At 54.3% G+C, this 14,558-nt stretch overlaps 1 protein-coding gene across 1 annotated transcript in view; it reads right to left on the bottom strand.

Annotated features, from left to right (window-relative positions):
• The window catches only part of FAM131A (family with sequence similarity 131 member A), a 42,992-nt gene that overhangs the window by 8,509 nt on the left and 19,925 nt on the right, over positions 1 to 14,558 (bottom strand). Inside the window, exons 3-5 of the mRNA XM_073359221.2 lie at positions 8,426 to 8,519; positions 7,912 to 8,094; positions 2,564 to 2,692 (exon numbers count right to left, since the gene is read on the bottom strand). Coding sequence (XP_073215322.1) covers positions 2,564 to 2,692; positions 7,912 to 8,094; positions 8,426 to 8,519 — 406 coding nt within the window. The remainder of the gene's footprint in view (positions 1 to 2,563; positions 2,693 to 7,911; positions 8,095 to 8,425; positions 8,520 to 14,558) is intronic.

The following is a 14,558-nucleotide window of genomic DNA, read 5'->3' as shown; positions in this document are numbered from 1 at the left end:
GGCAGCTTGGAAGGCCCCTTCGGGGGAGGCCATGCCCAGGAGCGAGGGGGCAGGTCACAGCACTTGCTCTGACACAAATGTCCTGGGGGGCTTTGTGCCAGGTCCCCCACAGCAGCACTCTCAGAGCTCAGGGGCTCTGGGGGTCGGGACCGAGGGGCACCGGCAGAGCTGTGTGTGCGGAGCTCAGGGAGTCGGGATTGAGTGGCACGGGCAGAGCCGTGTGCGGGGAGGCCTCTTTCCATGCTGTGCCTAACGTTCGCCAGCATTCCCAGAGCCCGCTCCCCAGCCATGCCACCCTCTCACCCTCCCTGCTCCTGAAAATCCAACCAGGGACTTTGTAAAAAAATCCTTCTAAACGTTTGATTCTAACACATGAATTTGCAACGAGTTTGGACATTGGGGCTGCAGCAGTAATCAGTGGGTTGCTCCCTCTCCCACAAGCCGCCATCTGTTGAGGCTTAGAGCCCCAACCCCCCGGGAAGGATGCGCCCCAGCCAGGGTCCCTCCCAGGGAATGCAGCATGTCAGTACGCCCAGGGGCTGGGGGCATGTCAGAGCAGCAGTGAGGGAGGGTGCCACGGGACCAATGCCCGCGGTGCCGTTCCATGCCCACAAACCCAATCAGGGGCGGGCGCCCATCCGCCAGCTCTTCCACTTTGCCTCTAATTACAGAAGAGCAATTAGACCCTTCTCTGGATGGAGTGTGGGCAGATTATTGCTGACTGCCTTTGATATGCAAATTGCCCGAGATTAGTGGGCATCTAATGACTGTGAGAAAGCACCTTTGTTTGCACAGGACACGGATTACACGCCTGGAGAGGACACGTGCATTGGCCTCTCCTTCCTTCTTGTTTGCCACGGCGGCAGGGGCTGATGTAGGGGACATGCCCTGGGGTCCCTCTCAGGCTGGCCCCCCGCAGAGCCTCGGAAAGGGGGGAGCACTGGCAGGCCCTGCGCTGCCCACTGAGACCTGTGCAGGTGCTGGTCCCCACTGCTCACAAGAGGGGGGAGAGGTGAGGTGCGGTGCCTGAGAGACACAAGCAGTGGGGCAGAAGGCAAAGAGGAGTCAATGGCCAACTTGCAGCATGGCCCAAGGTTTGCAGGGGGACCAGGCTCGAATGAATGACCTGGAAAAGGGGGGAGCAGTGAGGCAGCTACATGGGCCGGGGAGACACACGTATCTAGCCAGCTGCAGAAGGCTGTGGAGAATGTCTTCGGGCCCTGGCGGAGCCAGGAGAGCGGGCAGCACCCTGGCAGGGCACGCCTAGCGCTGGTGCTTTGGAAGGGGAACCACTCGGCACCGCCTGGCGCTCTCAGGGGAGGGACCTGGGCGTCGCCTGGCCGGTTCGATGAGCCCCTGCCCTGTGCACAGCAGCCAGCCGTAAGACAAGCCCGGTGTGTGGCTGGAAGGGGCTCCTTCGGCACCCAGCCCTGGGACTGGCCTCCATGGCCCATTGCCTGCATGCTTTTCTCCTTGCTCCCCATGTGCCGAATGCGCACCCAACCCAGCTCTCCCTGTTTTACTCAGCTCCCGCTCACAAACACTCTGCAAAGCCACAAGGGCGATTCGAGTGGGAATGACGCACGACATGCTCGGTCCACCACATCTCAGCGCCATCCCCTGTGCTCGCCTGCAAAGCACCAAGCGTGCCGATCGGAAGAGCCCCCAGCGGTACAGTGCGCCCTCCCTGTGAATGAGGCGTTAAGCTCTGTTCACTGCAGACCCAGCAGACCCTGAGGCGCCCCTGGCCTAGGAAATAGCAGCGTCAGTCTGTGGGTATGAAACGGGTGCTGGGGGCTAGGTGAAGGCCCAGGAGCTGAGTTGTAGAGATCTATCCCTGATTTTGCCACTGACTCAAGGCCTTGGGCTCCCTGCCTCAGTTTCCCCATCTCTGTAAAGGGGATGTGACGCAGCAGGGAGGGGGGAGTGTTGACCTGGGAATGTGCCCTGGGGATGGGAGACCTGAGAGCCTGTAACCTGAGCCAGGAGGGTCTGCCCAGGAATGTGAACAGAGGCTGCAGGAGGGAGCCTGCTGGGGGGGGGATTTAGTTTCAGTTTGGGGCTGGGTGGAGGAACTCAGGGAACCCCAGGGCTGGGGTCTAAGCTCCCTGCTCCCCCAGAAGGACTTGACTGAGGGGTCCTGGTTGTACCCACAACCTCTATTTTCGACTGTGTTCCTGTTGTCCAATAAACCTTCTGTTTTACTGGCTGGCTGAGAGTCTCAGTGAATCCCAGGAAGAGGGGTGCAGGGCCTGGACTCCCCCACACTCCGTGACAGGGGGTATCTATATTTAGTTACCTACTGGCCAGGGGTCGGCCCCACGGTGTCTGGCACTAACCCACACAGATCTACTCGGTCCAGCTTGGCACCCAGGGGCCCCAGAGCCCCCCCACCCACGTCTCCCCTGGGGGCGCGTGGAGGTAGGCCCTGCTCTGGCACATGACACAGGTGGGGAGCCCCTGCCCCACTGCCTGACATGAGTGGAGCCTCCTGCTCCCCAGAGTCTGTAGGTGGGGGCCCTTGGGTCCCCACGGATGTGGGTAATGCCTCCTACTCACTCACCAGCTGGCTGGGTGCTGTTGGTGTTTGTCCCAAAGTCCTCGTCGTAGGATTCGTCGTTGGAGTCTTCCCCGTCCATGGAAGACCAGGCCTTCAGCTTGGCTTCGGCAATGGCAAACTGCTCGGCCACACCTGGGGAAGCAGGGAGGGAGACCAATGAGCTCTCAGGAGGGGCCCCATGGGGAGACGCTGGCCCCCCGCAGCTGCAGAGTAACACTGGGTGTCCCGTCCCAGGATGCGGGGCAGGGACCCCTCAGGGTGGGTACTGCTGCACCGGGAGAAGCAAGGCTGAGCACCACATGCCCTGGCCACCTAGCCACAGCCCAGGCTGGACTCCTGATCACTGGCTCCTCAATCTCAGAGCAGGTGTGTAGGAAGCCCCGTCACCAACACGGCCCAGAGCGGGGGGACCCCACACCACCGGCACGACCTGCGCTGTCCACCGAAACCTGTGCAGGAACTGGTCCCACAGGCCGCAACTCCGGATCCTCGTGTGTCACTCGGCCCCCTGGGCCCAGCCCTGTGCTAAGAGATGGCTTCCGGCTTGCCCGGGGCAGAGCACCGGTGCTCCCCACTGCTGGGAGAAGCCTCCTACCAAGGCAGGCTAGGGAACCCACCACTGTGTGTCCCCCGATGGGAGAGCTGAAGGAAGACCACAGGTGGTCCGGGAGCAAGGCAGGGCACCCCTCTGTTCTCACTGGGGGCCTGACACTGCAGCCCACGTGGGGGCAGCTGGGCCCAGGAGAACCAATAGCACTTCACAGGGTGACCGGCCTGGTGGAATCAGTGGGGCAGAGAGGGCTCAGCACCATGCATGATTGTGGCCATCAGTCGTGGGGACTCAGGGGCTCAGCACCAGGCAGGACTGGACCTATTGGAGTCAGTGGGGGCTCACCACCGTGAAGGATCGGGCCCACTGGAGTCAATGGGGGCTGCGGTGGGGCTCAGCGCAGGATCGGGCCCATCAGTTTCAATGGGTGCTCAGCACCATGAAGGATCGGCCCCGCTCTTTCTAATTTTGCTTGTCAGCGAACAACAAACCCTGTTGTTAAGAGCCGCTTGTTTGGTTAATTCAGGGCTGCAGCTGCCTCTGTGCGTCACCTTCCCCCAGATGCCAGGGAGGGGGCAGCTCCCTGCTGGATGCTCCAGCTCTCCCGGGAACCAGGCTTAACTCTGCAGCTTCTGCCAGGCTCTAGGCTCTGCATCCACGCAGGTAATGCAGGTGAAGGGCTGGTCGGCTGAGCTGTCTCTGGTCTGCAAAGCCCTGTCCACTGCCAGGAGAAATACCTAGGCTCAGTGGTGGGGCTGGCGGGGGTGGGGAAGGCTGTGGGAGCAGGGTCTTGGGTGCTGAGACAGACCCAAGCTCAGTGGAAGGGGCATGAGAGGCAGGTCAAACCCAGGCTCAGGGGCTGGGGTGCCAGGTCAGACCCATAGACACAGGGCTCTGGGTGAATCACAGAATATCAGGGTTGGAAGGGACCCCAGAAGGTCATCTAGTCCAACCCCCTGCTCGAAGCAGGACCAATTCCCAGTTAAATCATCCCAGCCAGGGCTTTGTCAAGCCTGACCTTAAAAACCTCTAAGGGAGATTCTACCACCTCCCTAGGTAACGCATTCCAGTGTTTCACCACCCTCTTAGTGAAAAAGTTTTTCCTAATATCCAATCTAAACCTCCCCCACTGCAACTTCAGACCATTACTCCTCGTTCTGTCATCTGCTACCATTGAGAACAGTCTAGAGCCATCCTCTTTGGAACCCCCTTTCAGGTAGTTGAAAGCAGCTATCAAATCCCCCCTCATTCTTCTCTTCTGCAGGCTAAACAATCCCAGCTCCCTCAGCCTCTCCTCATAACTCATGTGTTCCAGACCCCTAACCATTTTTGTTGCCCTTCGCTGGACTCTCTCCAATTTATCCACATCCTTCTTGTAGTGTGAGGCCCAAAACTGGACACAGTACTCCAGATGAGGCCTCACCAATGTCGAATAGAGGGGAACGATCACGTCCCTCGATCTGCTCGCTATGCCCCTACTTATACATCCCAAAATATATAAATGGAAGGTAATGCCTTCCAGTGCTTCACCACCCTCCTAGTGAAAAAGGTTTTCCTAATATCCAACCTAAACCTCCCCCACTGCAACTTGAGACCATTGCTCCTCGTTCTGTCAACAGCTACCACTGAGAACAGTCTAGATCCATCCTCTTTGGAACCCCCTTTCAGGTAGTTGAAAGCAGCTATGAAATCCTCCCTCATTCTTCTCTTCCACAGACTAAACATCCCCAGTTCCCTCAGCCTCTCCTCATAAGTCATGTGTTCCAGTCCCCTAATCATTTTTGTTGCCCTCCGCTGGACTCTTTCCAATTTTTCCACATCCTTCTTGTAGTGTGGGGCCCAAAACTGGACACAGTACTCCAGATGAGGCCTCACCAATGCCGAATAGAGGGGAACGATCACGTCCCTCGATCTGCTGGCAATGCCCCTACGTATACATCCCAAAATGCCATTGGTCTTCTTGGCAACAAGGGCACACTGTTGACTCATATCCAGCTTCTCGTCCACTGTAACCCCTAGGTCCTTTTCTGCAGAACTGCTGCCGAGCCATTGGGTCCCTAGACTGTAGCTCTGCACTTGTCCTTGTTGAACCTCATCAGATTTCTTTTGGCCCAATCCTCTAATTTGTCTAGGGCCCTCTGTATCCTATCCCTACCCTCCAGCGTGTCTACCTCTCCTCCCACAAACAGCAGCCAGTTCCTGATACTTCAGAGAAAGGCAAATGCCCAGCAGCTATGAACATACCTATGCAGCCCCCACACGGACCCCAAGGTGACTCCCTGCTCCCTCCAGCAGCCCTGTGCCCCTCCCCGGTCTTGTGTGACCTCCGGAGCCAGTGGGGCCCACTATAGGAATGTGCCTTCGACCCAGCCTTTGACTCAGCCTCCCGCCTTGGCCCTGCAACCAGGGCTCTGGGAAAGATTTGGGGCCCACATTGGCTACTTATGGCACTTCCTTCAGATCTTGTCTTTCTCCACAACTTAGGGTCCCCCTGCTCCCCAAGTCCAGCCCCACCTGCCTCCCACCTAGCCCTGCCTGCTGTTCTTTGCAATGCAGCCTGCACGGCAGCGAGGGGCTCGTTAAAATCTACCCTTCACCTGTCCCATGTGGGTTATTCACCCTGACCCTGGCCTCCAACCCAAGGGGGTGCCACTCCTGCAGCCTCCTCCCAGTGGCCAGCAGCTGCCTCAGCCCCTGCTCCCCCTGCCCTGCGTGTCTCACCAGCCTATCTGCCTTCCCCACAGCCCCAGGGACTGCACTGAAGATCAGAGACCTCCTCACAGAGAGACCCCCACAGGAGGATGGGAGAGACGAGGGAAAGACCACATTGGGAGGGGGAAGGGTGGTGATGGTACCAGGCCGGCTGTGCCTCATTCCAGACGGCTGGTGCTTTGGGTGGGGACGAAGCTGGTGGTGATTTACAGCAGCAAAGGCAAGGGCTGGACAGCGGCTCCAGCCCTGTCTGGTCTGTGTCTCAGCACAAGGCAGCAGCATGCTCTGGCCGTGCAGACGGACTCTGTGCCTGGACTTTTAAAGAGACTAGATCATTTGATAGCCACCAGGAACATTTCTCTAGATAGGAGCATTGGACGGGTGAGCAGATGCCAGACTGCCAGGGCAGGGAAGGCGATGGTGGGGGTTGGGAAGGAATGCTTCCCTCCCCCATTCCCCCACCCCCGTCATCAGGGTCTGCAGTGGAATGGGGGTTCTGGCTTGTTACTGAGGCTGGATTTGGCTAGGAGCTCAGGTTATCTGAGGTCGGTATAATTCATGCACTGGCTCCCAACCTTCTCCATCTGGGCAGCCAGCCTCCCACGTAGCAGCAATATGGGAAGGGCAGGGTAACTGTGTCTCCCTTACACTGGTTTGTGACCCCCAGGTTGAGAGCCCAGGGATTAGCAGATTAAGCAAAGGCAGAGCTCCTGGATGGGGCCCTTAATAAACGCAAGGGATGCGCACCCCCATGCACTGCACTGCACTCCCATGTACTGCCAGCCAGGTGAGGGGGTTCCCCTCCCGGCGAAGCGATAGGGTACTGGCTTCTCCCGCTGCCAGGGGCAGGCGGTTAGATTGTGTGCTAGACAATGAGCTGATCAAATCTGGCAACATGCATGTCCTTGTGCCCCCGCTCCCTCTTTCTGCCAGTGAATTCTGCAGCCCGCGGGGCTGGCTGGCTGCCTGGGTGACAATCACATGACAGGGCTCCACTGAGCGGGCACTTGCCTGTCCCGGGGCCGTGGCCAGGGTGGTGCTGCGGGGCTGGGACGCTTGGCGGTCAGCTGAGACGGGTGGCACTAAACTCAGCCCCTGCCTACCTGGGGTGGGGCAGGTTAATGATTCTCTCTCTGGCTCCATTCCCTCCTTCCCACTCGCTCAGTGACTCAGCTCCCAGCCTGGATCTCCAAGGACAGAGCCTGCCGGGCCCTGCCAGCTCAGAAGAGCCCGCCCAGGGGAACAGAGAGCGATAACCTGGACACAGGCCCTTCCTCACCTCCCTCCCTGGCAGGCCGGATCCCCTGTGGGCTGCAGCAAAACAGAGCCACTTGCAAACAGTGCCGGGCAAAGAGCTCGTGAGCAAAGCCCACACGGGCGCTTGGGGTCAGCGCAGAGCCTTGGCTATTGTCTGTGCCGTCTGCAGACCGTGGCCGGGGGGGACACGCTCTCCATGTTGCCTGGCTGTGGCCTGGCTGCTGTGTCCATCCCTACAGCGCATTTGGAGGCCTCACTGAGGCGTCAGGGCGAACCCCCGCAGCGGGCAGAGGGGGTGCCCTACACGACAGCGCTGCCCTGCTGTCCCCTGTTCCCCGGCCCAGGTCTGAGCAGCAGGGATGGGACAATGGGGATCGCCACCAGCAAGGGAGTGGCACGGAACGGCCATGAGGGTGGATCTGGTGGGAAGGGCGTGCCCATCTCTACCACAGCAGGGGAGGGAGCCGTGCTCAGCCAGGGGCTAGGGGACGCTGTTCAGAGCTCAGCCACACCACCTCCAGGTTCTGCAGAGGACCGCACAGGGGTGCTTCACAACTAGGTGGTAACTCCCATAATTCCCCCAACATCGGGTGGGGGTTAACCCCCCTCTTTGCCCAAACTGAGAGTGGGGGCTTAGTCCTTGTTCTCCTTCCCCACATTTCTCTGTTGGGTCCCCCTGGGGAGCTCTGTGGGGCAGGGCCCCATTTCTGTGACGTGCCTGGCAATAACCCTCCCGCCATTCCTCTAAGCGGGGGGGAACACCCCGCCTCCATCGCCCTCTCAAGTGAGCCTCTTGGGGTCCATGTGCCCGGGCCCGTCACACCACTCCCACCTGCTGCAAATCTGGCCTCCTGCTCCCCTTCGCTCAGGTCCGAGTAGGAGTTGAAGGCGCTCTCCAGAGCCACCGGGGAGTCCGTGGGCTTGCACCAGCCTTTCCACTCGATGAGGTGCGCCACCCTGCCCTGCGCCATGGCTGTGGGCTTGGTGACATGGTCCTTCACCACCTGCGAGATACCTGAACACACCGGGCAGCATCAGGGACTGCAGCGGGCAGGGGACCAGGAGGGGGACCTATGGAAACTCAGCACCCACCCAATGGGACACCCCATGTCACCCCCAATGGGACACCCCCCACCCCCTAATGAGATATCCCTGGGGCACCCCCCCATGAGACACCCTCTGTCCCCATCAGCTCGTCCCACGGGTGACACAAACCCCAATGAGACATCCCCACCCCCACTCCAAATCCCATAAAACGCCCCTCTCCTAGAAGGATACACCCCAGTCCCACTCCACCCTCATGACACACCCCTCTGAGAGACGCACACGAGGCCCCCCGGCATTACCGTGCAGGGAGGACCGGGCGAGGGCAGCGATCTCCTGGATTGTGAGCGCTCGCCGGGACTTGGGTAACATTTCGACAGTGTCTTCAACATTTACCTTCAACACAGAAGAGAAGTAGGTAAGTCCCCGCCCCAGCACTCTGGGCACCTGCCATTTGCTATCCCTTGAGACAGAGACCCCATATGGAGAGAGAGGGAGAGAGCCATCAATCAACACTCCCTGACTCAATTAACCCCCTTCCCCACAGAGGAACCCCTGAGTCCAGCTGCCTCAGAGGCTCCACCCTGAGTCCAGGACGGGGACCCTCTCTCTGTCTTCTGCCCCACTGTACTTTATCAGTTACAGTGTAAAAGCACTAGAGGGAAACGCAGCAGGGGGCTTGAAAGACACACCCCATTCTCCCAAAATGTTTGATACAGCCTGAAATCTCACTTGAAACATTAATACAGATTGGCTTGAACATGGCATGGCCCACGTAGACAAGAGATTACTCAGAGCATCCTGATAGGTGCTCAGATATTTGCAGTGACAACAGAGGCCAGATAGACCGATGGCTCGAGACTCATTGATGTTCTGTAGGAACTAGGTGCCTAAATATCATTTTGCCTTTAAAAATCTACACCATATATTATAGGTGGGGCTGATAGTGATGTGTATAGTTAAGTTTACCTGACATTTATCATTATAGGTCCCTGTTTTCAGCTGATTATAACTTGCCAGACTTTAACTGTTTGGGTTGAAATTTTCCATGCGAGGTGTCTGCCTCAGGCTGAATATATTTATATATTTTAAATTTTCAGCTAAAATGATTCAGCTATTTCCAAGAGCAAGGTTAGGAAAAAATATGTTGTTTTGCATTTGCTAAAATTTCTTACAACTTGTTTTCTTTGGAAGCTCCAGCACCCCCATCCTTTGGAGCAGGGGGGTCACAACATTTGGCCGGGGCATAACACTGGTGTCAGAGATGTGCTTTTCCTGTTTCCAGGCAAATCCGCCCAAATTTGACCAAGTTATACATCTCTGAAAAAATCTGTGTGTACACACGCAGTCAAGACTCGTTAGAGTTTGGCAACTAAATTCTCTGAAGAGACTATCTGCACTGAGCACGCTCTATCCCCTCACAGCTCCTAAGTACAGCAGAACCTCAGAGATACAAACACCAGAGTTACGAACGGACCAGTCAACCACACACCACATTTGGAAAGGGAAATATGCGATCAGGCCGCAGCAGAGACACACAAAAAAAGCAATTCAGTACAGTACTGTATTAAACATAAACTACTAAAAAAATCCAAAGGGAAAGCAGTATTTTTCTTCTGCATAGTAAAGTTTCAAAGCTGTATTAAGTCAATGTTCAGCTGTAAACTTCTGAACAAACCACCATCACGTTTTGTTCACTTACAAACATTTCAGAGTTACGAGCACCTTGAGTTACGAACAACCATCATTCCCAAGGTGCTCGTAACTCTGAAGTTCTACTGTATGACCAGACCATGCACACACCATCCCCACAAAGCAACTGAGCATACCCCAGCCAGGGGCTGCACGGCAGGGCCTGAGCAGGACTTTCCCTGCCATTGCTTCTCTCTGTTGGGGACCAGAACTGAGAGAAGGGAGATTGTCTGTCCTATGCTTTCAGTGCTCCCCCAGCTGTCAGAGAGGAGATGGAGAAGGAGGAAGCAGCCACACTGGAATACAGCGGGATGAAAAACAGATGGGGATGAGGGAGGGGGTTGCAGGAACTGGAGGGCTAGATAGGAACAGAGGGGAAAGGGAGAGGCTGGGGGCATGGGTCAGAAGGGTCTATAAGCACTAGCGAACACTCCCCTACATACTCTGGAATGGAACCAGGAGTCCTGAGTCTCCTCTGCTGTCTGAAAATAGCTATAAAACCCATCAGCAAAGCGTGTCTCATCCTGCCTCTAGTAGACAGAGGATAACAGCCTACTGCTGTTACCAGTTACTCTGTGAGCATAAGTCATCACAGTCTGTGCTGTGGATCTAAAGGTCTGAACCCTGCTGATGTGTCCAGTTGGAGTCAGCATATTTCCACATAATGGAATTTCTTTCTTTTTTTTCTTCTTCTTCTTCTTTTTTAGGTTTGATGGTGGGGTTTAGTTTGTTTGCTTTTTATGTTGGGAAATTATGTTTAAAATGTTCAAAGAATAAGGTTGCAAAGGCAAGCACTCAGAAGCTAGGAAATGCCAGAATTTAGGTTACCTGTGCAACCTTAATTCGGCCCCCTCTTGTGCGTATGCATTATTCACTGATTCACAGAGCAGAAGGCCAGAAGAGACCATTGTAATCATCCAGTCTAGCATCCTGTGTAACACAGACCATAGGACTTCCCTGAATTAGTGTGCATCTTTGAGAAAAACATCCAGTTTTAAAATTCCCAGTGATGGAGTCCCCCATGTCCCAGGGTAAATTGTACCGATGGTCAATTACACTCACTATTACACATTTGTGCCTTAATTCCAGTCAGAAATTGCCTACGTTCAACTTCCAGCCATTGGATCTTGTTACAGATTCACAGATTCCAAGGCCAAAAGAGACCTTTGTGATCATCCAGTCCGACCCCCTGTATCACACAGGCCAGAGAACTGCCCCAAAATAATTCCTAGAAACAATCTTTTAGAAAAACATCCAATAGTGATTTAAAAATTGTCAGGGATGGAGAATCTGCCACGGCCCTTGGTCCGTTGTTCCAATGGTTAATTACTCTCACCGTTAAAAAATTATGGCTTATTTCCAGTCTGAATTTGTCTAGCTTCAACTTCCAGCCATTGGCTCATGTTGTACCTTTCTTTGCTAGCTTGAAGAGCCCATTATTAATTCTTTGTTCCCCATGTAGATACTTACAGACTGTAATCAAGTCACCCCTTCACCTTCTATTTGTTTAGACTGAGCTCTTGGGAGCTATCACTATAAGGCATGTTTTCTAATCCTTTAATCTTCCTCATAGCCCCTCTCTGATCCCTCTCCAATTTATCAACAACTTGAATTGTAGGCAACAGAACTGGAAACAGGATTCCAGCAGCGGTCACATCAGTGCCAACTACAATCACATTTTTAGACCGCTCTCTTAGTTTTTAATCCGTTTAATGTGTGCCGTTTTAATTTTGTATCATTCTAGCTTTTTAATCAAAATGTTGCGTGGTCCCAAGTCCTCTGCCTTCCAGAAGGCTAAGCATATTACATCCACACTATTACCTTTATCAACCAAACTCGTAATCCCATCAAAAAAAGACATCAAGTTAGTTTGATAGGCTCGACTGTCCATAAACCCATGTTTATTGGCATTCATTATATTATCGACCTTTAGTTCTTTATTAATTGAGTCCTGTATTAGCCACTCCATTATTTTGACACAGTCTTTCATTACATGATCACATACTCTTTTCTCCACTGGACCCCTCCTCCTCACTCAGTGGAGGGGATAGATCTGCTCAGGGATGAATCATGGTTGTATAGTGAATGAGGCTGTTGTCCGGGACGCTGGTTCGTTTGTCACAGTAATTGGAAGGTGGCTAGTGACAGAGAGAGGGAACTGAAGGATGAGAAAGGATGGCTCCTGGTTAAGGCAGCTGAATGTCACCTTGGAGAAGTGGATTCTATCCCTGCCTTTGCCTGTGTAATTCTGGGCAAATCACGTACTCCAGCCTTTTCACAAATCACTAATTGCGTGATCCTCTTTTTCTGACTTGAGACTCTGGGCTCTTCTGTCCAGAAATGCAGCATGCTCACAACTGCAACTGAAATTGATCACAGCTGTGCTCTGACGGTATCAAGTGTTATAAAACTGCTAAGTTCTCAGTCAGGCCCTCGCTATCTCAAGTCGGGCATCCAAAGATAGTGGACAGTTGGCCTTAAACTCTATCTCTCTGCTCCCCGTCTGTAAGATGGGGATCATAGTAACCCCAAGAGAGGGGGCGGTTAAGATAAATTCATCAATGTTTGTGAAGCATTCGGATACTATAATGAGAGCACCTTAGAAACACCCCTGAGGAAATGAATAGTTTTGTATTCAGTGCAGGGTTTGGACAGCATGTGGTAAATAAGGTCGGGGGTCAAACAGTGAATGAGGGGACAAAAAGAAATATTGAATGAGGCAGGGAAAAAATGTATGTGATCATGTCATTAAAGACTGTTTCATAAAACATAGACACAAGGGGGCTGAATTAAGTTTGCACGGGCAATTTGCAACCTTAATATTCTTTTACCATCATTGTCTGTAGTACATAGAGCGTGTGTGAATGATTTGCAAGAATGGGTAAAGAGCGTGTAGATTTTGCTTGTCAATGACACTCACCCCGGAGGTGTTGCAAACATCAGATGACTGTGAAATAGTACGAGAGGGGGTGTGCAGGAAATAACAGCACCAGAGAGTCCTTTTGGGGAAATACAATCGGGGTTTGAGGGGAAAGCGACCCTCAGTACAGAGTCAGCGCCTAGGGTGATGTCACATTCAGGCAGTTCTTCCTGGTGTCCTTCCTGAACATCATCCCTTTACACCGAAGATGGAAACCCTTTCGTTCAAGTCAGCTCAAACCAGACTAGACAAAGAACCTGCCTTGGCCACTGGGGAATAACCACTAGGCCTTGTCCACCTCTGACGTCTATAATTCAACAATGGCGCTAGTCTGTTTTTAGGCCCAAAGGCGTGTAGATACGTGTATATTTTATACACACGTTATCCCACTACACACACTAAATATACACATGCATTCTCACACCGTACACACTGTGTGTATCTATATATTACACACACATACGGACAGTATACACAGTCTCCTACGTTACCTGCATCTTTATCTATATATACACACACATTCTCCCACTATACATATATATAGACACACTCATACTGTATATACACCTACATACATTCTGCCACTACACACGTACAGTCTCTCTCTCTCTCTCACACACACACACACACATGCACGCACACGCCTGCCTCTTCCCCCCCAGCAGGAAGCTGTGCGGGGTGCTGAAGAAGAGCATTGATAGCATTAGGCTGTTTAACTGAGTATAGCTGGCTGCTCCTGTAACTTTGCAGACTATTTCATCATTCGGGATAAATATTTTCTTGGGTTCCCGCTAAGCCCTGGAGTGGATTTGCCCGTGGCAGGATTACAGGGGCTGGCCTGGGCCTGGAGCTACAGCCTGGAAAACTCCCAGAGCTTTAGGAAAGGGTTGCAGGGGAGCAGGGTTGTCATCATTTTATCAGCACCATTAAGAAAACAAGTAAATCAGCTGCATGCGGGAGAGCAATCGCGAGTGACAGGAGGGAAAATAAAAGCAAGATAATGGTTCCGAATGCTTCAGTCATGAACGCCCCGCAGCCGCCCTGGCAATTAGCCACCCGCTGGGACCGGGGAAGCGCGCTTCGCACACCCCTGCTGAAAGCGCCTGCCATTCTGCAGGAGAGGAGAGGAGAAGCCACCCCAGCAGCCGAGGTAGCGAACCGCTCTGACGTGGGACGGGGCTGGGCCTCCTGCTCTTCACCCTAAATACAGAAGCACGGGGGCTGCACATGGCCTGGAACCTGGCAGCAGCTGCTGGACTTGCTAAGCCCCACGGCGGACCCTGGGGAGACCAGCACAGGCGAGCTCCAGGGAGTTAAACCCCCTCCCCTGAGACCTGCACCTGCAGAGCTCTATGGATGTATCTGCACGGCCGTGCAAGCCTGGGTTTGCCATTGTTGGACCCGGGTCTCAAACTGAGGCCATACTGCATTAGGCAGAGACTCGGCTCTGCGGCTTGAGCTGCAGCCACAGCTTGGCCCCAGGTCTCAGCAGGTCTCAAGGCTCCGACCCACCCCCCTAGCAGGATCCTAGGACCCGGGCTCTGAGTGCTTGCTGACCTAAGCCAGACTGGCTTGAGCTCCAGCCTGAGTCAGAGCCCGGGCTTACTGTGCAGCGTAGACAGACCCTGGGAGCCACATGCAGTTCGGGGCCTCTGCAAACACTCATGCAACAGGTGCCAAGCATGGAAGAGGGACTTCAGGCACATGCTCTGCGGGTGCTGTCCCAGCGGCCGGTCAGATCCCAGCAGGGGCGAGGAAGAGGAACTGCAGCAGCTGGGGATGCATTTCCCACAGCCAGGGACAGTAGGAGCCAATTCCGCTCC

The sequence above is a fragment of the Lepidochelys kempii genome, chromosome 9 (assembly GCF_965140285.1).
Source record: "Lepidochelys kempii isolate rLepKem1 chromosome 9, rLepKem1.hap1, whole genome shotgun sequence".
NCBI lineage: Eukaryota > Metazoa > Chordata > Testudines > Cheloniidae > Lepidochelys > Lepidochelys kempii.
The sequence above is the reverse complement of the archived record's forward strand: the minus strand, read 5'-3'. Positions and strand labels throughout refer to the sequence as shown.